Source organism: Ailuropoda melanoleuca, chromosome 9, assembly GCF_002007445.2.
Source record: "Ailuropoda melanoleuca isolate Jingjing chromosome 9, ASM200744v2, whole genome shotgun sequence".
Lineage (NCBI taxonomy): Eukaryota > Metazoa > Chordata > Mammalia > Carnivora > Ursidae > Ailuropoda > Ailuropoda melanoleuca.
In genome coordinates, this window is record NC_048226.1 from 46,119,712 (window position 1) to 46,147,602 (window position 27,891).

Consider the following 27,891-nt stretch of genomic DNA (forward strand, 5'->3'; position numbering starts at 1 on the left):
AGAGGAAACTCAGGAACGCAGAAATCATGTGACCAATGACTAAGTTAAATCTTTTCTGCTTACTGAAAGGGAAGAGTCTGATGATTAGTTACTGATTCTCCTTGTATTTTTAAAGTTTTGGAGTTACTGAATCATGTTCACGTTTATGCTTTTTTCCACTCTGTTTTCTTCCATATTCACTGAACCTGGGGAGCAGCACTGGATCTGCAACTCCTCTGACTCCAGTGTTTGGTATTCCTATTGTGGTGAGTAAAACAGCAACAAGTGGTTCAGGGGTAAGTTTTCATGAGAACTTCACGCTGCCGTCTCGGGGACACAGGAAATGACAGTGCGTTCCAGCCACTGCTGCGGGCAGCAAAGGTGATGGCTGGTTACTGTCCTGTGTGGGTTTTCTTGATCCTTCACAGACCTCACAAATCTCTAAACGGTGTTGTACTTGACCTCCAAGGGCTTCTGTTGTTCCCTGTGATCAATTCCCTCCACCTTGAGCCCAGTTTCTGATTCTTCCCAGTTTTGGCAGAACTCTTTTCCTCTGAACTTTTCTTCTTGAGAAGGTAGACTAGTTCTGGCTGCCTTTGGAACTGATTATTGCTCCGGTATGTGATTTTCTTTTTTTTTCTTTAGCACGGCAGTGGGCATATAGCAGGTGCTTTATACATGTTTGAGGCTGTGACTTTTGAGGAGTCTTGGAATCACCTCCCTAATTGGATGTTAGCCTGGTTCTGTCAGTTACTAGCTGTGTGACCTCGAGCAAAAAGTGCTTAGCCTCTCTGTGTCCCAGCTTTTTTGTCTGTAAAATGAGAGTGGTTTTATAAGCTTTATTTATTTATTTAAAGAAAGAGCATGGGGGGAGGGACAGAGGAAGAGAGTGAGAGAGAATCTCAAGCAGTTTCCACGCCCAGTGTGGAGCCGAAGCAGGCCTCGATCTCGCTACCCTGAGATCATGATGTGAGCCGAAATGAAGAGTCAGCTTAACTGAACCACCCAGGTGCCCCCGAAAGCGATTTTAAAGCTACTTTACGAGGATTGTTGTAGGTGAAGTTTTCAGCACGTAGCCACATAGAAACAACAGTATTGATTACTTAAAAAATCAGCCATACCCTAACGCTATGAACTAGCTGGATCACTATTTTTTGTTTTTCTTCCCTAGTTCTCTACAAACGTCTACAGTCTGAAAGCACAGCAGCAGGGCTAGACTGCAGTTTTGGTTTGGTATTTTCCACTGGTTTGCTCATCGTGGGTTGACTGGTCTTTTCTACCCATTAGTGATATGAGGAAGGTTTGATGCTTCCGCAAATGCTAGCTCCTTGAGATTCTATTGGGAAAAACAATTGATGGTTTGTTTAATCCTTGGGGGAGACTTACAAATGTACTTTGAGTTCTGAGAAGTTCTATAAGAAAGAAACCTATTTAATCCCCAGATTTTCAATTTTATTTTATTTTATTTTTAAAATGTGTGTTGACCATCTTGAAAAACACACTCTGGCAAATGCTAATATAAAGTTACTTCCTGGGAATTAGTGTAATTGCCAGGTATGAGAACAAGATTTAGCTGTGTAACCAATCTTACACTTGTGGCTTTTTCCCTATGTGTGGATTGTACTGAATTCCCTTGCAACTTATCTCTGGAATTTTTCTATCCTATAATGTCAGTATACCTCTCCGCCACTAGGAAGCCTCCCGAGTCTACTCTGCCGCCAAGTCTCCTCTTTCCTTTGGCTTCTATGTACCACATGTTGGTTCTGTCACCCTCTATTTAAAATTTTTTATTTTTATTTTTAAGTAATCTTTACACCCAACAGGGAGCTTGAACTTACAATCTCAAGATCAAGAGTCACATGCTGGGGCACCTGGGTGGTTCAGTCAGTTGAGTGTCTGACTCGTGATATCGGCTCAGGTCATGATCTCACGGGTCATGGGATCGAGCCCCACATCTGGGTTCTGTGCTCAGCAGGGAGTCTGCTTGAGGATTCTCTCCCTCTGCCCTTCCCATGCACATGCTCTCTCTTTTTCTCTCCCAAATAAATAAATAAAGCTTTTAAAAAAGAGAGAGTCACAGGCTCCACTGACTGAGCCAGCCAGGTCCCAATTATGTCACCTCTCTGCCATGTTTCACATGGCCTTTATTTGTATTATACTTCCTATTATTATTCAAGCTTTTACTCTTATAGTAACAATAGTCAGATTTGTCTTTTGAGTTTTGAGGGAGGATCTTATGTCTTTCTGTCTAACTTTGAGAAACCTGTGGTCCTTTCCTGCTGCCCCACTGCTGTAGGGACTGAGGGGAGCAAGCAGAGTACACAGCGACAGCACAACCCTGCTTGGGGCCATGGCTGCTGCCATGTCATTTTCTTCCCTACCTTAGAGAATCTACCCTGGCTGAGCCCAAAATGAATGTGTGGGAAGCACTGATTTCTGTAGGTTTTCCTGTGAGGATGGTGTTAACAACGACAACACCCGATTAGTCTTTCTGTGAGGATGATTTCCGTTTGGTGAAGCTATGGGGTATTTACAGTGTATTGGTTTGCTAGGACTGCCATAACAAAACACCAAAGACTGGGTGACTTGACAGAAATTTATTTCTCACAGTTCTGGGAGCTGGAAGTCCGGGTCAGCAGATTTGTTTTCTTCTTGCTTGCATATGGCGCCTTCTTGCCATGTATTTATATGGTCTTTTCTCTGTGTGCACTCATGCCTGGCACTCCCTGTGTGTCTGAATCTCCTCTTCTTGTAGGGACACCAATCATATTGGAGAAGGACCTCACCCTAACAGGTTCTTTTTAACTTAGTCTCTTGTTTAAAGACCCGATCTCCAAATGTAGTCACATTGTAAGGTACTGGAAGGTTAGAATTTCAACATATGAATTTGGGGTATGGTGGGGGACGCACACAATTCAGCTTATATTCTACAGGAATGGCAAGAATTAGATGTGTGTTCCTCAACTCTGGAAAAGGCAGAAGGTATGGGTGTGCATGTCAGTCCATCAGACTCAGACTCAGTTCTAGCTAGCCTTTTTTTTCTTGGCTATGTGTAGTCCAGAAACCCAAGAATTACTGGATTATTTATTTATTTTTATTTAAAGATTTTATTTATTTGATAGCGAGCAAGCGAGCAAGGACAAGCAGGGGGAGGGGCAGAGGGAGAAGGAGAAGCAGGTCCCACCAACCAGGGAGCCCCATATAGGGCTCAATTCCCGGGACCTGGGGATCATGGCCTGAGCTGAAGGCAGATGCTTAATCAACTGAGCCACCCAGGTGCCTCCTCACGGAGTTTTTATCAGTAAAATATTCAGCATGTCAGATGGTGGTAATTTCTGTGAGAAAAAGTAGAGCAGGGGAGGGGACAGAGCAGAGATGGGGAAGGGGGTAGCATTATAAAGTAGGATGGCTAAGGAAGGCCTCCCTGGGAAGGTGACATTTAGTGAAGACCTGTAATAGTTGAGGGAGTGGGTCATGCAAGATATTTAAGGGAAGAGGTGGAGCTAAGAGTGAACACAAAGGCCCTGAGGTGGGGACATGTTTGGTGTGTTGGAAGGATAGCAAGGAGAGGCCAGTGTGGCTGCAATGATGTGGGGGAAGGGAAAGCAGTAGAGGATGAGGTCACAGAAAGAAATGGGGAGGAGATGAGGGCCTTGTAGGTCAGGGGACGGTTTATCTTTTACTATGAGCAAAGCTTGGTCTGGCTCTTGTGTTGACGATAATCCATAAGGGGAACTGGGTGGGAGCAGGAGATGTGTTGGGAGGCTGTTGTACAATAAATACTACAGATGAGAGAGATATGGTGACTCAGACCAAAGGAGTTGGGGTGGTGATGAGAAAGGGTCAGATTCTGGAAGGATTCTGAAGGTGGAGCTGACAGGACCAGCTTACTGATTGGGTGTGAGCTTGCAGCATGGCCCTCCCAGCTAAGCAGGTATATCCCTGTATCTTGTGTGTCCCCCACTCCGGGCGGGCCAGCCTTTTCACGGGCCTTTAGTTGTACTTCTATTCTCTAACTCGAAATATCCTTGTCTGTTTCCTGCCAACCTTTTGTGGTCTATCAAAAGTCCTACAGAGCATGTCGTCAAGTCAGCTGAATTTAATTCAGTTTAACAAGTTTTATTTAATAGGCATCGAGTTTAGTTATTATGCTAAGAACACTTAGAATGCAAAGGTTATGTGAGATATAGCCGGAACCTCAAGGAACTTCTGGCTTTTGTCTCATGTGTAGTAGGGGGAGTAACTGTAACATGAGGATTTATTCATTTATTCTATGAGCTCAGCATGGCCACTGGGAAGCCCGATAACCATTTGGAGCTTGACTTATGCCAAGCTGAGCCTCCTTTTTCCTGTCTTTCCCATCTCATCATCCACCTAATTCTTTAGGCCCCCAACCAGGGGTTTCCTTTAATTATCTCTTTTCCTTAACCCCCACACTCAGTGTTGGTGATTCCCATTTTCACTATCTCCAGAATATGTTCTCAAGCCAACTACTTCTCACTGTCCTCTGCTCACCACTCATACCCCTCATCTCTCCTCTGGCCTCTGCAGCAGTCTCTCAGATTGTCCTCTCTCCACTTCGATTCTTTACCCCGTAAAATCTGCTCTTGACCCAGAGACCAGGGAGGTCTTTTAAAAATGTAAATAAGTCAGACAATGTCACTCTTCTTGCTTAAAACTTTCCAGTGGCTTTTCACACTTCACAATTAGAGTGAAGTCCCAACTTTATACCAAGACCTCCCAGACCCCTCCAGATGGCCCCTGCCTACTTGTCTGATCCCTGTGATTCCCGCCCACCCTCTCTCATTATTTGCCGTCCACACTGGCCTTTATTATTATCATTGTCTATATTACCAATGTAACACACATCAATGTTACCCTTTTAACCATCTTTAAGTGTACAGTTCAACGGCATTAAGGATATTCACAGTGTTGTGTGATCATTACCACTATCCCTTTCCAGAATTTTCATAATCCTGAGCAGAAATTCTATACCCATTAAACACTAATACCCCATTTCTCCATCCCTCGAGTTCCTGGTAGCTTCCACTGTACCTTCTGTCCCTGTGAATTTGCTTACTCTAGGTATCTCACATGATAGTCTTTGTGTACGCACGTTTGTGCCTGTCTGTATGTGCATGTTTTTGTTGTTGCTCGAACATATCAAAGTCATCTCACCTCCGAGTCTGACCTTACTAGAAATCCTTCTGGTTAAAACACTCTTTGTCCAGTTTCCACAGGCCTGGTTCCTTCCCATCACTCCCTGAGTAACGTAGTTGAAGTATCTCCACCAGCCCCGCGCCCCACTCCTCTGTCTCCACCATACACTCACTCTTTGTCCCATGACTCTCTTTGATTTTCTTATTAGCATGTACATTTCTCAAGAGCAGGGCCCATGACTTCTTGCTGATTGTTGTTTCTTTAGTGCCTAAAGAGATGTTCATCACAAAATAGGTGCCAAGCAAATAGGTGCCACACATTTGTTATCTGCTGTGTGCCCAGCACTGTGCTACTTACCAGAGATATGAAAAACAAATGAGACATCCTTCCTGCCCTGAAGGCTGGTGCTATCTCTATGAAGAAGACAGATATGTAAATGGATAGTTGTAATAAAGATTTACAAATGACCGCTGAAAGATGGTCAAGGGCTATGAATGATAGTGTGTTTGTGACTTGTGGGCGTGGGGAGGTGTGGAGGAGTCAAGGAAGGCTTAACAGTGTTGATGATATTTGAATACATTTTGAAGGAGGAGAAGGAATTTCTAGACTGATGATGACAAGGGCATTCCTGTCAAAAGAGACCGCATATTTATGTATCAGAAATTCCATCAAAGAGGTAAAATGAAGTGCTATGATGGTTCAATTCCAGCCAACATTTCCTCCCTAGACCTCCGAGAATACTTAATGCCAACACTCAGCACTGGTTTCATTTCCACTGTCAACTGCAGTTTCCTGGAATGTTGGATTAAGAAGGATTCTGAGGCAGAGCTCAGTGGGAAAATTGCTATGTTGAGTTAGCAATGCTGATTTTTAGGGTTGCAGGGGAAATAGGAGCTTCTTGTGCTGTGCATTTGTTAAAACAGGTCACCACTTTCTGTAACAAACCAAATAGAGGATTTTATCACATACATGGTGACTTTAAAGTAATGAAGCTGTCTTCCAGTAGTTCCTTGTAAATAACAAAATCACATTCCATACAGTGCTATATGATCTTTTGATTCTTACATCTAATTATTTTTTGGATGTTGATCTTGTCTTCCCAGAAAAATCATAGACTTCCTGATGTGAAAACTAAGTCTCATATCTCTGTTCTCCACTCTCTAACACCCCTGCCCCCTGCCCACCCTGCTCTGATTCCTGGCCCAACACTGAACACCCACAGGGGCTCTCTAAACATTTATCTGGTTGAATTGAGTGGTTGATGTTGTCATCATAATCAGACAACTTCAGACATGCAGAATCCTTAATTGGAAATAGAAAATTGCCCTTAGTAACACGACTCTGGTGATTCACTGCTTTTAACTTATTCTCAGCTTCTTCTCCAGAGTCTTTGGTCGGCTTGCTCTGAGGATTTTCTACAAGGATATGGCTGGGAAAGAAGATACACATTACACTATGCTTGGTAATGCATATGAAAATGCCCACATTTCAATACCATAACAACCTTTTTATCCCTAAGAAAGGTAATAATGGGTATTAATTATGCAAATCTTTGAAAATACAGGTGAAAATGAAGACATAAGGTAACCCAAGCCTGTCACAATGGAGTTGACCACTGTCAATATTCTAATTTTGGTGAATATTCTTTTAGATATATAAAGGTGTATATTAAAAACCATAAAACCAGAATCATACTGTATATACTATTGGGTAACCATGTTTTTAAAACTTGATAATATACCATAAACATCTATGTCATTAAATTTTCTAAAAATTCATTTTAATGACTGCATATTAATTTAAAATATAGGTTTACAAATTTACTTACTCAACCACTTCTGTACATTTTTAATTGAGATATACTTGACATATAACATTATATTAGTTTCAGGTGTACAAAATGACAGATATATGTGTATATTGCAACAGTAAATCTGGTTAACATCCATCACCACACATAGTTATAAATTTTCTTTTATGATGAGAACTTTGATGATATATTCTATTAGCAACTTTTAAATGTACAATACAGTTTTGTTAACTATAGTCATCATGCTGTATATTACATCCCAGAACTTACTTATTTTGTAACTGGAAGTTTATACCTTCGGACCACCTTCACCCATTTTTGTCCATGCCCATCCCCCACCTCTGGCAACCACCAATCTCTTCTCTGTATCTATAAATTTAGTGTTTTGTTTTGTAGATTCCGCATATTAGAGAGATCATACATTGTTTGTCTTTCTCTGTCTGAATTAGCATAATGCCCTCAGAGCCCATCCGTGTTGCGAATTGGGCATTTTTTCTTTGGTCATAAACCATTAAGGGATGAACATCTGTTGGTCAAATATTTGTGAACATCCATGATTAGGTGAAATGACTGTTAATATAATTCATTCTATGGGAATTTTGTTGCAAGTAAACTCAATTAATTGAATGAGAGATGTTAACATTAATTTTTTAAAAATTTATTTATTTATTTATTTATTTATTTAGAGAGCATGAGCAGCACAGGGGCAAAGGGAGAGAGAGAGAGAGACTCTCAAGCAGATTCTGCGCTGAACACAGAGCCCCTTGTGGGCTGAATTGCATAGCCCTGAGATTCATGACCTGAACCAAAACCATTAGAGTCTGACACTTAACTGACTGAGCAACCCAGGAGTCCCTAACATTAATTTTAACGGTTGCATTAAGGGACAAATCCACACAAGCCTGGTATCATCTCTCTCCCCTCCTTCTCAGTGCTTTTATGAACTCTTCTTCTTCTTCTTCTTCTTTTTTTTAAAGATTTTATTTATTTATTCGACAGAGACAGAGACAGCCAGCGAGAGAGGGAACACAAGCAGGGGGAGTGGGAGAGGAAGAAGCAGGCTCCTAGCGGAGGAGCCTGATGTGGGGCTTGATCCCAGAACGCCAGGATCATGCCCTGAGCCAAAGGCAGATGCTTAACGACTGCGCCACCCAGGCGCCCCTATGAACTCTTCTTCTATACCTTTCTCGAAACTCCTTCTGCAGGAAGACTGTTCATTAGCTTATTCATTCGTTTATTCACTCACTTAACATTTACCAGCTCTCTAAGTACTTGATGTGTATTTTCTATTTTGAACCAATGGAACATACACAACGTGAAGAGAGTGGATAAAAGGAGAGCAGTGTCGATGGGAAATGGTTAAAAAGTTCCAAAATAGAACAAGTAATTTTATGAAAATATTTTCGGGGAGTTTTTTTCCTCCACACCGTTTAAATGAATTCAGTATCTTCAACCTCCACCTTAACAATATTAGGGCGTTAAAATACGAATCTATTATGGGAGGCTTCTTTTCTGTACTTATGCAGTATTTTAAAATCTATTTTATTGTGGTAGGAACACTTACATGAGATCCACCCTCTTCAGTGTTTAAGTGTAGAACACAATATTGTTGACTGTAGGCACAGTGTCATACAGCAGAGCTCTAGAACTTACGCATCTTGCTTGATTGAAACTTCATGCCTGTTGGTTAGTAATTCCCTATCTCCTCCTCTTCCTGAGCCTCTAGCAAACACTATTCCACTCTTTGGTTCTATGAATTTGACTATTTGAGATGCCTTATGTAAATGGAATGACACAGTATTTGTCCTTATATGACCAGCTTATTTCCCTTAGCATAATGTTCATAGGATTCATCCGTGTTGTAGCATATTGCAAAATTTCCTTCTTTTTCTTAAGGCTGAATAGTATTCCACTGTATTTTTATTTATTTATTTTTGTTTGTTTGTTTGTTTGTTTGTTTATTTAAAGATTTTATTTATTTACTTGACAAAGTGCACGTGCACAAGCAGGGGGAGCAGCAGGTAGAGGGAGAGGGATATTCAGGCTTCCCGAGGAGCAGGGAGCCCAACACGGGGCTCGATCCCAGGACCCTGGTAGCTTAACTGACTGAGCCACCCAGGTGTCCTAAAATAAAATCTTAAAAAAAAAAAAAGGAAATCATGTGCAAGGAAAATTTTACTCCTTCCTTTCCGATTTGGATGCTTTTTATTTATTTTTCTTGCCTAATTGATCTGACTAGGTCTTCTGATGCTATGTAAAGAGTGTTTATCCTTGCTTTCTTTCTAATCTTAGAGGAAAAACTTTCAGTTTTTTACCATTGAGTGTAATGTTAGCTATGGACTTTTCGTATATGGTTTTTATTATGTTGAGGCCATTTCCTCTAATCCTAGTTTTTGAGAGTTTTTATTACAAAAGGGTGTTAAATTTTGTCAAATGCATTTTCTGTATCTATTGAGATAAGCATATGATTTTTATCCTTCATCCTATAGAATTTTACATCTACATTCATTAGAGATCTTGGCCTGTAGTTTTCTTGTGGCGTCTTTGTCTGGTTTTTAAAATTAAAGATTTTATTTATTTATTTAAGAGAGAGTGAAAGTGAGAGAGAGCAGAGAGGGAGAGGGAGAAGCAGACTCATTGCTGAAAGGAGAGCCCGATGGGGGGCTCCATCCCAGGACCCCGAGATCACAACCTGAGCTGAAGGCAGATGCTTTAACCGACTGAACCACCCAGGCGCCCCTTTGTCTGGTTTTAGTATCAGGGTATTGCTGGGCTCATAAAATAAATTTGCAAATGGTCCCTTTCAATATTTTGAAAGAGTTTGAGGACTAGTATTAATTTTTATTTAAATGTTGGGGGGTAGAATTTACCTGTGAGGCCATCTGGTCCTAGACTTTTCTTTGTTGGGAAATTTTTTATTACTTATTCAATCTCTTTATTACTTATAAGTCTCTTGAGACTTCTAATTTGTCATTCGTTTGGGTATTCCCCATGGAAAACTTGGAGCTCTGGATACATGAGCCAACCTCTTGCTTCCTGAGCGAAGTTGGGAGCTAGGGGATCTTTTCCTGATTGTGCTGTGCCAGATGAGGGTTTCTGGTAAAAGGCTGTCCTCTACTGACTTTGGTGAGTCTGATTTCACATTCTCCTGGGATACAGGAAACTTTCAATTAGTTTCTGATTTCTTGCAAAGGGAATTTGTCCGTGAGTTGTTACTGAATTGGTATGTTTGTGAGGGGAAGAGGGGGTCTTGGACTTCTTACTCTGCCATTTTGTTGATGTCACTACTCCAGGGAGGGAGATGTTTTTAACCACCCTCAGTTTTTCTCATTACATGATTTCAATGGCATCTTTTGGGGAATGATATTCAGAATACTCTACTTACTAGAAATGATTTATAATAATTTATTGACATTATCTTTATTCTTCCATTTAGATAACATGAAAGTCCCTATTTCGATAGATCCTAAACCCTGTATAACATTGAAGGGAAGCAGGGGATATTTGCATCTTTCCTACATTCCAAGTAAGTTCAATGTTTTCTTTTTGTAATTCAATGAAAAGGGTTCAAGAAGTAGTAATGATAAATGATTGTGTTCTAAATGTACATGTATTGGTTTTCTATTTCTATGTGAAAAATACTACAATTTTAGTGGCTTAAAACAGTACACATCTATTATCATTCAGTCTTCGTGTGTCAGTAGTCTAGATATGGCTTAGTTTGTCTGGTTCAGGCTCTCCCACAAGGTTTCCGTTAAGGTGTCAGCCAGGACTGGAGTCTCTTCTGAATGTTCAAGTAGGGAAGGATCCACTTCTAAGCTCACGTGGTTGTTGACAGTATTCATTTCCTGTCTGGCTGTTGGACAGCACTCAGTTCCTTGCCATAAGAGCCTTTCAACATGGCTTCTTGCTTCATCAAAGCCAGCAGAAGGGACAAACTAACAAGATCCAAGTCACAATCTTATGTAGGCTAATCATGGAAGTGTCACTCTATTACCTTTGCTGTATGCTGTTTGTTAGAAGCAAGCCACTAGGCTAGCTCACACTCATGGGAGAGGGGATTACGTATGGCGTGTGGGTAAAAATGGAAATAACTGGAGACTTCTAAAAATCTAATAGTTATATCCTTTGTAAACTATTAACTATTCAGCTCATAAGTAAAGCTGGGTTTCCACTAATCAAAGATCTGTATATGAGCGAGCCACAACTTTTTTTTTTTTAAAGATGACCTTTCTAAAAAAAACTATGATGATTATGGGATGAAAGAAGGCAGCTTTTTGGTTTGTTTTGTGCTGTGTCTTGTTTTTCCTCTCTACGATTTCACTTGTAATCATCGGCTTAGTAAAAATGAAGTTGGGTAATGGTGATAGCACCAGGGTGGATGAGTGTCTGTGAAAGCATACAAAATGTTCTTCCTCTCCTCCTAGTCAGCTCTGTTGCCTGTAAGTCCTAGGAAACTTCAGTTCTAACCATCATTATTATCATTACTGTTTTCATCAGCACCAGCATCATTTACTCCTAACTTATATTTGGAGCTTATACGTTACAAAGTGCTTTCACATAAACTTAAACATTTCCCCCCTGATTTTAGTTCTTCAGTTTACAAGACAAAAGACAGCTGAGAACCCAGAAATATAGACAATAAACTTGTGTTTTAATTTCCCTGAACCTAATTGTTTAAACGGTATTTTGAAACTTTGTTTCTGTATTCACGTATTCATTAAAAATACTTAGAAATGCATAGTATATTTCAAGTATTGTGATAGGTCTTGTGAATTCATTGATAAATGTTTTGTTGACCTTCAAGAATCAGTGCAATAGGAGAGAGAGATCTGTAGATAATATGGTATGATAAGTGAAATGATAGCATTAAGGCTCAGTGGTAGCACGGAGGAAAGCATAATCAACTCTGTTCACTCCACTTTCTTGGTCAAAGGTGAAAGAAATAACCTAAGTTTTTGCCTGGCCAAAGTTCTACAATTTTTTCCTTTTCTCAGGTTTTGTTTTCTGTTTTATGCGATGTGCTTTATCCACCCCCACCCTCCGTGTTTGGCAGAAGTGATTATTTACATAACAAATGACCTCATTTTCAAGTGAACCTCTTGCCCTTACCCACCACCCCTCCCCCCAAACAGAATGTATCCTTCTAGGCTGAAGTAATACTACAATACTGGGTACTTGGGTTTCTCTGAAAAGAAGATACTAAAAAGGAATTAGACATACAAGAGATTTATTGGGGGAAGTGCTGGGAAAAATAAAGTGAAGAGGAAGCCAGAGTAAGCAAGGAGAGAATTCAGATTAACGTGAAAGTCTGATATCTTTGAAATGAGAGAGGAAAGGAAGAACTATTTGGTAAGGTGCTCATTAGACCAAAATGCATCCTGAGGTACACTGTGCCAGGTCCATGGAGAGCCTTAGAGCAAAGATTGCTTGTCACATCACAAGTGTCTCATGACAGGCAGAGGTGGTTTGGTTATAGTGTCCTTGTGGTGTTTGGTTATTATGGGAGCAGCCTTGGTCCTAATAGGAGCAATATAGGAGTTTGGCTTCTGGATGATTTTGGAGAGAGATCTGAAGGTGCAGCAGCTAAAGGCTGTCTGCCAACTACCCTTCCTTCTCCCAGCAGGTTCTTTGAAAGGGAGGTTTGAGTACCTCACCATTCACTAAATATGACATTTTTATAACAAAATATTAATTTGGTACAAAAGAATTATTTAGTCAAATTTTGAAAATTGGATTATTTGTGTTTTTTTGGTGTTGTTGTATAAGTTCTTTATAAATTTTGGATGTTAATCCCTTATTGAATCTATCATTTGCAAATATCTTCTCCCATTCAGGTTGTCATTTTGTTTTGTTGATGGGTTCCTTTGCTGTGCAAAAGCTTTATATTTTGGTTTAGTCCCAATAGTTTAATTTTGCTTCTGTTTCCCTTGTCAAAGTAGACATACCTAGAAAAAAATGTTTTATGGCTGATGTCAAAGAGATTACTGCCTGTTTTCCTCCAGGAATCTTAAGGTTTCGGGTCTTACATTTAGGTATTTATCCACTTTGAGTTTATTTTTGTGTGTGTTATAAGAAAGTGTTCTAGTTTCATTCTTTTGCATGTGGCTATCCAGTTTCCTCAATACTATTTGTTGAAGAGACTGTCTTTTTCCCGTTGTATATTCTTGCCTCCTTTGTCATAGATTAATGGACCAGACAACTGTGGCTTTCTTTCTGGGCTCTCTATTTTTTTCCATTGATCTATGTGTCTATTTTTGTGCCAGTACTATACTCTTTCAATTACTACAGCTTTGTGGTATATCTTGAAATCTGCAATTGTGATATGTCAGCTTTGTTCTTTTTCAAGATTGCTTTGCCTATTTGGGGACTTTTGTGGTTCCATACAAATTTTCGGATTATTTGTTCTATTTCTGTGAAAAAGGTTTTAGTATTTTCATAGGGATTGCATTAAATCTGTAGATTGCTTTGGATAGTATAGATATTTTAGCAATATTCGTTCTCCCAATCCATGAGCATGGAATATTTTTCCATTTGTTTGTGTCACCTTCAATTTCTTTCATCAATGTTTTATAGTTTTCAGAGTATAGGTCTTTCACCTCTTTGGTAAAGTTTATTCCTAGGTATTTTATTCTTTGGTACAATTGTAAATGGGATTGTTTTCTTAATTTCTCTTTTTGCTACTTTATTATTAGTGTATAGAAATACAATAGATTTCTGTATATTAATTTTTTATTCTGTGACTCTACTGAACTCATTTATCAATTCCAGTAGTTTTTTGGTGGAGTCTTTAGAGTTTTCTTTATATACTATCATGTCATCTGCAAAGAGTGAAATCTTTACTTCTTCCTTACCAATTTGGATGCCCTTTATTTCTTTTTGTTGTCTGATTGGTGTGGCTAGGACTTCTAGTACTATGTTGAATAAAAGTGGTGAGAGTAAACATCCTTATCTTGTTCCTGATCTTAGAGGAAAAGCTCTCAGTTTTTCCTCATTGAGTATGATGTTAGCTGTAGGTTTTTCATATATGGCCTTTATTATGTTGAGGTATGTTCCCTCTAAACCTTACTATGTTGAGAGTTTTTACCATGAATGGATGTTGTACTTTGTCAAATGCTTTTTCTGAATCTATTGAAATGATCATATAGTGTTTATTCTTTCTCTTGTTAATGTGATGTATCATGTTGATTGATTTGTGAATACTGAACCACTCTTGTATCCCTGGAATAAGTCCTACCTGATCATGATGAATGATTTGTTAATGTGTTGCTGGATTTGGTTTGCTAATATTTTGTTAAGGATGTTTACATCTATGTTCATCAGAGATACTGACTCATAGATCTCTTTTTTTGTAGTGTCTTTATCTGGTTTTGGTGTCAGAGTAGTGCTGGCCTCATAAAATGAATCTGGAAGCTTTCCTTCCTCTTATATTTTTTGGAATATATTTTTTTTTAATTAAGATATAATGTGTTATTTGTTTCAGAGGTACAGGTCTGTGATTCATCAGTCTTATATAATACCCAGTGCTCATTACAACACATACCCTCCCCAATGTCTACCACCCAGTAACCCCATCTTCCTACCCCCCTTCCCCTCCAACAGCCCTCAGTTTGTTTCCTAAGATTAAGAGTCTCTTATGGTTTGTCTCCCTCTCCGGTTTCATCTTGTTTCATTTTTTCCTCTCTTCCCCTATGATCCTCTGCCTTGTCTCTTAAATTCTGCATATCAGTGAGATCATATGATAATTGTCTTTCTTTGATTGACTTATTTCACTTAGCATAATACCCTCTAGTTCCATTCACGTAGTTGCAAATGGGAAGATTTTGATTTTTTTTTTTTTTTTTGATGGCTGGTATTTTTTGGAATAGTTTGAGAAGAATAGGTAACAACTTCTTAAAAAAATGTTTGCTAATATTCACCTGTGAAATCATCTGGCACTAGACTTTTGTTTGTGGGGAGTTTTTTGATTATTGATTCATTTTCATTGCTGGTAATTGGTCTTTTCAAATTTTCTGTTTCTCTCTGATTCAGTTTTGGAAGGTTATATGTTTCTAGGAATTTATCCATCCCTCCAGGTTGTCCAGTTTGTTGGCATATAATTTTTCATAATGTTCTCTTATAATCATTTGTATTTCTGTGGTGTTGCTTGTTATTTCTCCTTTTTCATTTCCGAGTTTGAGTCCCTTCTCTCTCTTTCTCTCTCTCTCTCTTTTTTTTTTTTGATGAGTCTGACTAAAGGTTTATCAATTTTGTTGAACTTTTCGAAGAATCAGCTCCTGCTTTCATCGATTATTTAGTCATATTTTTGTACTGCTTTATAATTATGACCCGAGTTTCCCTAGAATGTATTGGAATGTCTGTATAAGTGTGGGGCCATATCCATAGAAATCAACATTATTTCTATGGGACTATAGCTACTTAAATTCAATAAGAGCTATAAGAACTTGAATCAAAAATAGGTTGCGGATGGAAATTATTTATTTTGAGATTTATAGCTTTGCTAGTAAATTATTTGTATACTATTAACTGATTAATAAAAAAACAAATAAAGCTGGACTTTAAGCCTCCTTCAAAGTTATATCTGAAAGTTCTTGGAGTTGTGTTAGCTGAGCTCAAAAACAGTCTTCTTTGTTACTGCATGTAGCTACCATGTTTCTTTTCTTTTTTTTTTAATTTTCTTTTCTTTTTTTTTTTTTTTTTAAGTTTTTTTTTTTTTNTTTATTTATTTGACACAGAGACAGCCAGTGAGAGAGAGACAAGCAGGGGGAGTGGGAGAGGAAGAAGCAGGCTCCCAGCAGAGGAGCCTGACGTGGGGCTCGATCCCAGAACACCGGGATCACGCCCTGAGCCAAAGGCAGACGCTTAACAACTGAGCCACCCAGGCGCCCCAGCTACCATGTTTCTTGTCTCTCACTCTGATACCCACATTGGTATCCCTGGCTTACTGAGCCATACAAGTGGTATCTCACTTTGTCTATTGTTCATGTGCCTAAAATGACCATAGTGATGTCCAAGGGCAAGAAGCTTCTCAAGGTGTAAACTACTGAGATGTCAAAGCAGCACTTCCTTTCTTGGAGTCATTGAAGACTGGAATCACACTGTGTTTCATGAAGAAATGAAAGAAGTTCCATTGTCCTGAATCATCATTGGTACCACAGCACTACTGCCCTATGCCCATGTCTCAAGGAATTCCCTGCGAAAACAGCTCTTCAAATTCTACACCTATCCCTGCTGTGGGAGTGGTGCAGGCCAAAGTTCATGGAATGGATCATGGAACCACTGTTTGAAACACACCCTATGATGTTCTTTTCCACACGTTACCCTGAAAGTAGAGAAGTGGAGACAAATTAGGAATTTTGGTGGTACTTTAGGCTCAGGGTAATGAGGGCCTGCATTAGGAGAGTGATGATGGGGATGAAAAGGAGCCTAGTAAGATTTATTGGGATTGCAAATTCTAATGCCTATATGATGATGAAGATGAGGTAGTCAATTTTGGATCTGTTGGGTGAGACAATGAGCAACATTTGAGTAGAGATATTGAATGCATATGTGGGACAGGTGCTCAGGAGAAAGGTTGAGACTAAAGATGATGATTTAGGAATTATCACCCTATGTGGTACCTAAAGCCAGGGAGTATGTGCACAGTAAAAATTGAGAACTGAGGATACAACCCTAAGAAAGAGAAGCCAATGAGGAGAAGGAGTCAGAGACGTTGGAGGACAAGCAGAAGAGAATGGTAGCACCAATATCAAAGGAAGGAGTTTTGAGGAAGGAGATGGCATTTCTGTTAAGCATATCAAGTTCAGGTTAAAGATGGAAAATTTTTCTTTTGATTATGACTACAATGAGTCATGGTGACTTTATTAGGAAAATATTTTCAGCGACATAATAGTTGCAATAATTTTTAAAAAAATAATCTTTATACTCACAATATAGGGCTCGAACTCATGACCCTGCCTTCAAGAGTCACATGCTCTACCCACTGAGCCAGCCTAGAGCCCCACAATAGTTATTTTTATCACAAAAAAATTATACATATTTTCCAGTTGGACCAACTGAATAAATTGGAAGAGTTGAGCAAAATGCAGTATTTACTGGAATTTTCCATGTTAAATGGTACTAGGGAGACCATAAAAAATTAATAAGATAACTCATGTAATTTTTAATCAAAAGGTTGTTTTAGTCTCCAAGAACTCTTTCATCAAAACTCTTAAAAATATGGGCATGAGTTGATTATCCTCATTTCCTTTCCTTTTCATTTCTTTTTTCTTGAACTTCCTAGCAGAACTATAATTAGAACTGAAAATTTTACATTTCCATTTGATAGTTTTCTCAAAAATATAGGCTCCTCTCTTTTCAGGCACAGCATACATAATTCTTATTGTGGAATATCCTGTTTGGTTACATTCTACTAATTATCCTTTTCGAACTTCAGTTTTCTCATCTGTTACACAGGGATAGCAATGCCCACATGGTAAGTTGTTGCGATGATTAAATGAAATAATATAGGAAAAGTGCTGGGCATGTTTTAAGTGTACAGTAAATGTTAATTATTATTTATAAAATAATCTATTATTTGAAGGACTAATGGGATTTTTTTTTCTTTTTAAGGAAGAGATATTAAAAAATTATATTTCAAACTCTATTTATCTTTTAACTCCATGCATTTTCCAATGCGCAAAGAAGTTATTTGCCGAGGATCTGATGATGTTTATTCTTTCTGCAGAGCTCTGAAGGGAGGTAAGCATTCAATTCATATTATTTTCAGAATAGAACATAATAGTTTATGAGAATGTTCTGAATATGAAATGCTCTGAAAATGTGCAATTCCTTTTCTAATAATTTTTTTCATCCAAAGTTTTTACTTTAGCAGTTTAAACATTTTACAATTATGTCACTGAGTTATATGAAGATGGTACTTATTTAAGTGTGTTTGAAGGTATATTAAAATTTTTACCTTGTTCAGATTAATATTATACATTTACCATTGGTTATGATCCCTTTTTCTAAACATTACACTTATTATTTTTTATAGAAACTCACTGAACCATAACCAAGGGAACAGGATTGGTGGAATCAGAGGGGAAAAAAAAAAAGGAATTAAAAAAAATTTATTAAAAAAAAACCTCGCTAGATTTTTCTACAGTGTTTTCTTCAGTGTCTTCCCTCACTTTTTCCACATTGATGTTACTCAGAGAATAACAAAATTTCAGAACTTAGGACCTTAAAGATTACTTATTGCAAACTCATAAATTTTTCCTTAATAATTTTAAACTAGTATTTTAAATAGTTTAAATGTTTATAAATATTTTACTATCACATTACCAAAAATTGGAAAGTATAAACAATAAAAATATCACAGAGTCATATTTCTAACAACATTTTGGAACATCTCTTTCTGATTTTTCAATGTATGTACATTGCTTATGTACTTATAAGTATACTACGCTATAATAGTTTTTTTTTTTAAGATTTTATTTTTAAGTAATCTCTACACCCGACATGGGACTTGAACTTACAATCCCAAGATCAAGAGTCATATGCTCTACCAACTAAGCCAGCCAGGTGACCCAATAATTTTCTTTTTAAAAATTATTGTATTCAATTTTTTGACTAGATGAGCCATGTGGTTCAAAAACCAAAGTATAAACATTACATAATGAAACATCTCCCTTTGTGGGTATGCTCTGGTTTATTGAACCATTCTCCTGTTGGACATTAGTTTCCTTCTGATATTTTTACTATTATAAATAATATTATAATAAATATATATCTGTATATAATTTTTTTCATATGTTTTTTTAAAGATTTTATTTATTTATTCGACAGAGATAGAGACAGCCAGCGAGAGAGGGAACACAAGCAGGGGGAGTGGGAGAGGAAGAAGCAGGCTCATAGTGGAGGAGCCTGATGTGGGGCTCGATCCCATAACGCCGGGATCACGCCCTGAGCTGAAGGCAGACGCTTAACCACTGTGCCACCCAGGCGCCCCCATATTTTATATTTGAATATGTTTGCAAGGAGTTACATTTAACTGCTAGGGAAATATCTGAGCTTAATTGGGTTGACTGTATTTGTGGCTTTGTTTACATAGGCCAAATCGCTTTTCTAAAGCAATGTATCAATTTATACATTATATCACCAGCAATGTGTATGTACAGAGTGGACATTATCATCTAAAAAAAACAAAGAAGTTTCAAAAAAAACTTTAGGTTAAAAAAAACCCAATTATTTTATTAACATTTTAAAGTTACTATTGCTGTTGAATATTTTCCTATACAATTAGTTACCATTAACCTGTGCCCTCTTTTGTTTAAAAAAAGGTTTTAGGTAGGGGTGCCTGGCTGTCTCAGTCACTTAAGCATCTGACTCTTGATTTAGGTTCAAGTCATGATCTCAGGGTGGTGAGATTGGGCCCTGCGTTAGGCTCCCTGCTCAGGGGAAGTCTGCTTGGGATTCTCTCTCTCTCTCTTCCTCTGAACCGCCCCCCCCTGCTCTCTCTCTCTTAAAAAAAAAAAAAGAAATTAGGTAGTTTACATGCATACATTAAATTTAGCAACATAGCATAGATTAGATATGGATGGGACAAAAAAAAAGGAAAATAAGGGCTGGGAATTAATGGAATGAGAGTAGTATAAAAATTCATATCAGGCTTATACTGGCTTTGACATTTATATCAGTTTGATTATACATTTTCTAGCAGTCATTAAGAAAATTGTTTCTACATACATCAGGGTTTTTTTGCTATGCAAGTGAAGCTTCGAGATATATCTCCTAGCCAACCATCTCTCCACAGCTCTGACTTGTCTGTCACCCCCAAACCATATGCAAACAATGGAGCTGGCATTGTTTCTAAGTCTGGGCTCAGAGTTGGAAAGACTTAAGTCTCTGTCCCAGCTTTTTCACCTACCAACAATGTGGCCTTGGGTGTGTTATTTAACCTCTATCGGCCTCATTTTCCTCATCTGTAAAATGGGGACAGTGAAACCTATTGTATACGATTTTAAGGATATAATAAGAAAATGCATATAAAAAAGCTTAGTACAGTGCTCAGAATGAGAATTCAGGAAGTATGGTTATCGAATAATAAATACTCATGTGGGTAATAGGAGTCCTTTTGTTCCTGATTTAACAGTCCTGTCAATTTTACAAGTGAGGAGACGGATGCCTAGAGTGATTCAGTGATGTGTCAGTGGTCATTTGGAGAACTAGTAATAGTAGCCTCGTGACTCTTAAGGCCCACTCTTCCACTATACCATGCTTTCTCTTTGAAAACAAACAAACAAACAACAAACAAACCCTCTTGGAAGATTAATGTTGTTGTTGTTGTTTTTTAAATAACTGTTTCACAATCCCACCTAATTTCTGTGAGATTATGTTGACATTTTATCTGAATTTTTAAAATTTCACTTTCTTGAGACCTAAGATATGTCAGACTCAACCCAGTCTGCTGGCTTTTTCCTCCCTCCCTCATTTTCTTCTACAAACATCTGTTGAACCTAATTTGAGCAAATCATGATTTAGGCTCTAGTAATCCAAAGTTGAATGATAGGGTCTCCCTCATCAGAAGGTCCCTCTGTTCTGGGAAAGACAGTCATGGGAACAAAAATTATAATGAAATTTCATAAATGCCAATAGAATTATATGCTCCTAGTTTTAACTACATAGTTATCAACTTGCTGTGACAGAACTCAGATAAGGTTACAGAAAGTATGTTATTAAAGTCTTGAATCTGAGAACGTCAGAGAGGAGGAGGAAGGACATTCCTTGGAGAGGAAAAAGCATATGCAAACACATCTAGTCATGAAAGAATATGGTTTATTTGGAGAGTAGTTTTTTTGTAGCTAGAGCAGAATGTGCTGTGGGGAATTGCTGGAGATGAGCCTAGGAAAGGGGGTAGGAGCAGACATGTAAGTCATGCACAAAATATTGGCCTGCATCTTGTCATCAGTGGGTAGGGATGACCCACCGAGATTTTCAGTTTTGCAGATAACTAGTGTCCATATGGAAGGAGGCGGGGGTTGGCCGAGGCAGGAAACTGGGATGGAAGGAAGAGGAGCCAGGAGGCTGTGTGAGAGACCATGAAGGCTGAACAAAGATGGCAGCCTGGGAGCAGAGGGGAGGACAAGAGAGAGGGCGTATTTGGAGACACAATTGGCAGGATATGCTGATTGATGTGAGGTGGCAGGCAAAGATCAGGTAAAATCAAGGGCTGGTAGAGGGCCAGTGACTGGGATTAGCAGAAGTGCCATTATCTGAAATGATGAATACAGAAGAAGGGGCAGATTTTTAAAGAGAAAGCAATGGGTTCTGGTTTGGGCATATTGAGCTCAAGGTAATTTTGGAACATTCAAATAAACATGTCCATCTGGTAGCTGAGTATATGGGCTCAGAGCTCAGGGCATTCTGATTTAAGAAGCACTGATGCTATCAAGAGACCCTTGAAAATTTGAGAATCAAATTAGTAAGTACCATACGTATCTACTTTTAAAATAATTATCCTTTATGTATTTGTTACAAAGGTCATATATTTTTAGGATATGATATTTAGAAAATATAGGCAAGCAAAAATAAAATAAAAATTATGCATAATATTACCACTTCTTACACACACACACACACACACACTCACATATCTTTGTTTCTTTAATTTATTTGTTTATTTATTTATTTGACAGAGAGATACAGCCAGCGAGAGAGGGAACACAAGCAGGGGGAGTGGGAAAGGTTGAAGCAGGCTCCTAGAGGGGAAGCCTGATATGGGGCTCAATCCCAGAATGCTGGGATCATGCCCTGAGCCGAAGGCAGACGCTTAATGACTGCGCCACCCAGGCGCCCCTGTTTGTTTCTTTTAAAAACACATTTGAGGGGCGCCTGGGTGGGTCAGTTGGTTAAGTGTCTGCCTTCAGCTCAGGTCATGATCTCAGGGTTTGGATCAATTTCCGTGTCAGGCTCTTTGCTCAGCAGGGAGTTTCCTTGTTCCTTTCCCTCTGCCCCTTCCTCCTGCTCGTGCTCTCTCTATCTCTCGCAAATAAATAAAATAAAATCTAAAAAAAAAACACGTTTGAATATAAATAAATGGATATTTTGAAGGCATTTTAAACTTAATTATCTGTCAGCCCTGTTTCCAGAATCTTGCTAAGGTTGCTGTAGCAAAGTACTACGACAAACTAGCTGGCTCAGAACAGCAGACAACTATTGTCTGACAGTCTGGAAGCTAGAAGTCCAAATCAAAGTATTGGCAAGGCTGTGCTTCCTCTGCCAGGGTGAGGGAAAAATCTGTTCTGGGCCCCTCTCCTAGCTTCTAAAGGCCCAGGTGATTCTTGCCTTGTAGATGGCCATCTTCTCCCCGTGTCCCTTCACAATCTTCTCTCTATGCATGTCTGTCTATGTCTAAATTTCCCCTTTTTATAAGGACACAGTCATATGAGATTAGGGCCCCCCTTAATGACCTCATCTTGACCATCTAGCAAAGGTGCTATTTCCAAATAAGGCCATGTTCACAGGCACTGGGGGTTACGACTTCGACATCTTTTTGAGGGACACAATTAAACTCATAACACCATCTGAGACTTAGTTCTGCATTCTACATGGTTGCCAGGAAAAGTGTGCTGGGCCACAAGTGAGCTGCGTGGGAAGAATAGAGAGGGGCCTAAGCAGGGGCTCTATCTTCTTTTCCTCTGCCCCTGCCTTGGTTCTCTCCTGGCTTCTGAAATGTGGGCAGAAGCTTCAAGCTAACTTCCCATAAGAATAGAATGGAATATATGAGCAACATATGAGCTTTCTAAGAGAGACAAAATAATGGAAAAAGAAGACTATCTTACAGAAGAGGTTACTACCCCTTCTTCCCACCTGACCTGGTAAACGCTTGGGCAGCCTCCCCAGATAGAAATCTCGAAGTTACTCTTGATTTCTTTCTCAAATCCTCAAGTCTCATCCATCTCCTTCCTTTCCTCTCTCACACAAAGTTTTCAGGATTGCCTTCACAACCAGGGCCTTGGATTCAGAAAAGGCTTCACATTTAGAATTTAATATTCCATGATCAGAGTCTTGAGATTCTTAATAATTGTATCTTTGAGTGTGTGTTTTGTAAGTGAAGTCTGATGGGACCATGGGGCATGCACGCAGCTCCCCTACATGGGTTCTGGCTCCCTGCTGCCCAGTCCTCTGCTGGCACCCTGGGCCCTGATGGTACCCCCCCTCTCCAGTTACAGCCAGTGACCCCTGCCACCTGGGGGGAGCCTGGATGCAGGGAGGGTCAGGATTAGGCGAAGGTGCCCTGCAGTGTCTGAAGTGGGATGTGGCCATGTTCAGCTCACCTGGGCTGGCAGCACTGGCTTGTTCAGTAGGTGACTAGGTGGAGGCAGGACTGCCTCCTCACCAACAGCTAGCTCATGGAGGTGTTACATGGCGGTTGCAAAACCTTGAGGGTCACTTGTGGGACAGCAGGCCTATGGGAAGGAAAGAAGCCCGATTTGTCTTCTCTTCCCTGATGTGAGGCATGAGACATCTGGGAGGATGGAGGAGGGAGAACCCCAGGCAGCTGTGAGGGCCATGCTTTGCACAGGTGTCCCCATCATGAAGCAGCCTCTTGGGCTGTACTCACCTTTCACTCTGTGCCAAGAAAACATTCCCTGGGATCATTCCATGCCTGGGTGTACCTTCTCTTCCTTCTTTCAAATTTCCTGAGTCAAGCTTGTGTTAGTTTTCTCTGGTCAGCTTGAGGCACCTTCTGGGGATGAGCCACCAAATACAAATTGTGTCATTTCAGTGATTCTGCCTCAGAGTTAAAAGCTCTGATATTTGGGTTTAAAGCTGTCATTGCACCATATAAAGATGAATGGCAATTTAAAATTTTGTTTGATTTCAAATAATATTACATAGCAAATAAAAAAATATGGCAAGTCTAGAGAGAGACATTGGAGGAAAGGAAAAGCTTTATATTTCCGTACCTTTAATAGGATGTCTTTCCTGCTTTTTTTTTTTTTTAAGATTTTATTTATTTATTCGACAGAGATAGAGATAGCCAGCGAGAGAGGGAACACAAGCAGGGAGAGTGGGAGACGAAGAAGCAGGCTCACAGCAGAGGAGCCTGATGTGGGGCTCGATCCCATAATGTCGGGATCACGCCCTGAGCCGAACGCAGACGCTTAACTGCTGTGCCACCCAGGCGCCCCTCTCTCCTGCTTTTTGACCAAGGAGCCCCCATTTTCATTTTGCACTGGGCCTTGTAAATTATGTAGCTGAGCCAGGGAGCCAGGGACCAGGTACTAGGAGCTGGAGATTCAGAAGTGACCAAAGCAAAGCCCCTGTCCTCATGGAGCTTATAAGCTAGTAAACAATATCATAACTAAGTCATGAAAATGAAATAAGATTCAGTTTATGAAAAGTACTCTCAAGGAAAGTAGCAGGCTAATGAGATAGACTCTATCTACCTATGTGGGAGGGCACCTGAGTTGGTGGGCATGGAAGGCATTTACCTCCTTTTCTCTTCACTGCTGTCACTGCCTCCTGGCCTCTAACTGGTCTTCCTGACTCTTAGTGCCCCCTTACATCTGTTCGCAACATGGTCATGTGACCCATCTTTCTAAACGCACTCTGACCATGTCACACCTTTGGATGTTCTTTCATTGCCTCCATTCTCTCAAATGTGGAATCTGAGCACATTTATGTTTACTTCTTCAGGTTTCCTTCTTAGCGCTCTTGCTTCTTCTTTGCTTTAATAATGCTGAGTCACTTGCAGGTGTATGCATTAGTCATACTGATTTTCACTTTCCTGCCTTTGCTTCTCTTTTTCCTGCCACCTGGAATGTCCTTTTCCTTCCTTCCTATCCTTTATGACAATTCAACCCACTTCCTTCTCTTTTCTAGATTCCCTTTCCATGGCATCTTGTGAATAACAGTAATTATAATATCAATGATAATATTAATGACATCATTATTATTCACTAGATGCCATGGGAAGAAGGTCTAGAAAGGAGAAGGAATAATATTTAATGTTCTAATAAATAACATTTTAATGTTAATAACATTTAAAAATTATTTATTTATTTGAGAGAGAGAGAGAGAGAGCGTGCGCGCGCGAGTGAGCGCACAAGCCCGGGGGAGGGGCAGAGAGAGAAGCAGACTCCCCACTGAGCAGGGATCCCAGGACCCTCAGATCATGACCTGAGCTGATTGCAGCTGCCTGACTGAACCACCCAGGTGCCCCAAATGTTAATAACATTTAATGAATGCTACATGCCAGACATTGTTCTGAGCACACACATGTCTTAGCTCATATAGCCTTCATGTTAGTCCTATGAGATAGGTGTTATTATCCATTGTCATTTTCCCGAAGCACAGAGAAGTTAAGTGACTTGCCCAACGCCACACTCTCAGTAAGGAGAGGAGCTGAGATTCAGATCCAGAACTATTACTCTTACTAAAAATGCTATATACTGCTTTTATCCCTTGCTACATCTTTCCATTGCATTGTATTTGGAATGGTTTCTTTGCATGCCTGTATCTCCAATAGACGTTAACTCTTCGAAGGAAGGAACAGTGTATACTAGCCCTTCTCACCTCAGTCCCTGGTAATAGTAGCTTTCAATAAATACTTGTTGAACTATTAAAGTTGAATTGGATTGGCCTTGAATGAAAAATTGTAACATCCTGAAGACATGATCATTTTACTAAGCTCAAGAACTAAGATGTCACTGCATTAACACCTCTAATAAGGATATACCCAGAAGCAAATAGGTGCTTTTTTATGAAAACAGAAGTATATATATGCAAACATAATCCATTCATTTGCTATTAAGGATTGTCTTTAGCTAGTTAGAACAATAACCATTATAGTTTGCATTTGCCTATTTATATTACTTTAAAAGAGATTTTTGGCCACTATTGCTTTTGTTGGAGATTCAGAACATTTCTACTTTTCTATCCTTATCCTGTAAGTTCACTCCTTTGGCGTTTCTGATTAGGTCGGTGGAGTGTGGATTTTCCTGCACTTCTGACTGTCTCCCACAGCTTCTGCAGGCCCAGGCCCGTGGCCGTGCATTTCAACAGTGACGACTTAGGCTTCTCAGTGGTGGGATTAGAAGGAGATTTGGTATCCTGGCTGCCTCCCAACTCTCTTCTCCACGTCTAGGAAGATCTATTATACTCTGCTGAAGGAGCAACAGTATTAAATATGCACATATGGAATTTGGGATGAAGCCTATGACCATTAGCTTGTTCATTCATTCACTATTGAGACTAGTGGGCCTTAAAATTTTGCATCCCCTGAGGGATGAAATCTGGGCTGATACTGAGAGACGCTTGGGGTGGCAGAAGATGCCATCAGAGAATCAGCCAGGATATAAAATTCATCACTTCTACAATTTGCTTGGGACTGCCTCTGCCAGCTGCAGTGTAAAAGGTGCACTCCATACTACATAAAAAAAATCCCCTAATGATGACCCATATAATTTTTTGTATTTTGTATTTTGTTTGTAGAGACTGTGAATACAGCAGTATCCTTCTCCTACAAGGGAATACGATTTTCTAAGGTATTGTTCGAGTCATTTGTACTTTCTTAAGAATCTTTTCCAATAACAATGTGCTAAGAATTTGAAACAAGCCATTCACAACTTCAAAACTAGCTATTCAACATTAACGTGTTTTAAGACCATGTTTTTCACTTTTATTTAGTTTTGGGTATTTTGCTATTTCTTCTTTCTGTAGGATATAGAAATATGGAAACATAACACAAAAGAAAGCTCTTTTACTTCATGTTTTCCTCTAACATACATGGCTAAAAGGAATACGAATGCTTGTTATTAATATGGGAAATGATCTTTGGGTGAAAGCGCTGTAAGACCGCTGTGTGACTCAGTAACTGCCTCCATGAATAGTCATGATGCGATTTTAGATATTTGCATTAGATACCTGGCAATGAAATTTTGTACACGTTTCACTTTGGGTGATTATTTTAAAATAAACTTCAACATTGGATATTCCTTACCTATTTTGTTCTAATGGATATTGAATGTTTGAAAATCTCACAGGCTACTTTCAAAAAATTGTCAAAAAAATTGTCAATTGTCCCTCTTATAATTGGGAAATAAATAGGTTTATGCTTGCTGAATTCAAAAGCATATAAAATTTCATCTCATTAGAAAACTGAGATAATGATAACCAATTTAATTTAAACGGTTTCCTCCTACTAAGACAAGAGTTCTTTTTTTTTTTTTTTTAAAGATTTTATTTATTTAGTTGACAGAGATAGAGATAGCCAGCGAGAGAGGGAACACAAGCAGGGGGAGTGGGAGAGGAAGAAGCAGGCTCATAGCGGAGGAGCCTGACGTGGGGCTCGATCCCATAACGCCGGGATCACGCCCTGAGCCGAAGGCAGACGCTTAACCGCTGTGCCACCCAGGCGCCCCAAGAGTTCTTATAAAAGTCTTACAAAAGAGAAGCAGTTAACATTTTATTTGCTTGTATTTCTTATTCCTCGTTTTAGGGACAATACAGATGTGTTGCAGAAGCCGTCTCTGGAGATCCTGAAGAAATGCTCTTTTGTCTGAATTTTACCATCATACACCATCCTGATTTCAATTAGAATAAATAAAGTATATTTTTATTTTTCAGGGGTCTTATTGTTGTTCACTTAATTTTTTTTTCACAATGTATTAGTGTCTGCCATAACAAATAGCACAGACCAGGTGTCCTGAACAATTAGAAATTTGTTTTCTCACAGTTGTGGAGGCTAGAAATGGGAAATAGAAGTATGGGTGGGTTTGGTTCCTTTTAGGGCCTCTCCCTTCGGCTTGTAGATAGATGGCTGCCTTCTCTGTGTCTTCACATGGTTTTCCCTGTGTGTGTGTCCTGATCTCTTGTTGTAAGGACACCAGTCGCATTGGCTTAGAGCCCATCCTAATGACCTCATTTTACCTTAATTACCTCTTTAAAGGTGC

The 27,891-nt window shown here is 39.3% G+C and overlaps 1 protein-coding gene across 2 annotated transcripts; it reads left to right on the top strand.

Moving 5' to 3' along the window:
* Nucleotides 1–133: 133 nt before the first annotated feature.
* Nucleotides 134–27,564, top strand: LY96 (lymphocyte antigen 96). 2 transcript variants are annotated; one of them, XM_002930686.4, is made up of 5 exons: nt 134–245; nt 10,386–10,475; nt 17,561–17,689; nt 26,432–26,484; nt 27,438–27,564. In XM_002930686.4, the coding sequence occupies exons 1-5, from the start codon at nt 134–136 to the stop codon at nt 27,534–27,536; spliced, it is 483 nt and encodes a 160-aa protein (XP_002930732.1). In that variant the 3' UTR covers nt 27,537–27,564. The 2 variants fall into 2 exon arrangements, with proteins under 2 accessions (XP_002930732.1, XP_034524103.1); XM_034668212.1 differs by lacking the exon at nt 134–245 and adding an exon at nt 3,157–6,601 and having other exon boundaries at nt 27,438–27,536.
* The last annotated feature ends 327 nt before the right edge of the window (nt 27,565–27,891 follow it).

Coding starts and splice junctions, on each gene's coding strand:
- LY96 (XM_002930686.4), top strand. CDS start 134: ATGTTCACGTTTATGCTTTTTTCCACTCTGTTTTCTTCCATATTCACT. Junction 246..10,385: donor TGTTTGGTATTCCTATTGTG/GTGAGTAAAACA, acceptor TCTTCCATTTAG/ATAACATGAAAGTCCCTATT. Junction 10,476..17,560: donor GCATCTTTCCTACATTCCAA/GTAAGTTCAATG, acceptor TTTCTTTTTAAG/GAAGAGATATTAAAAAATTA.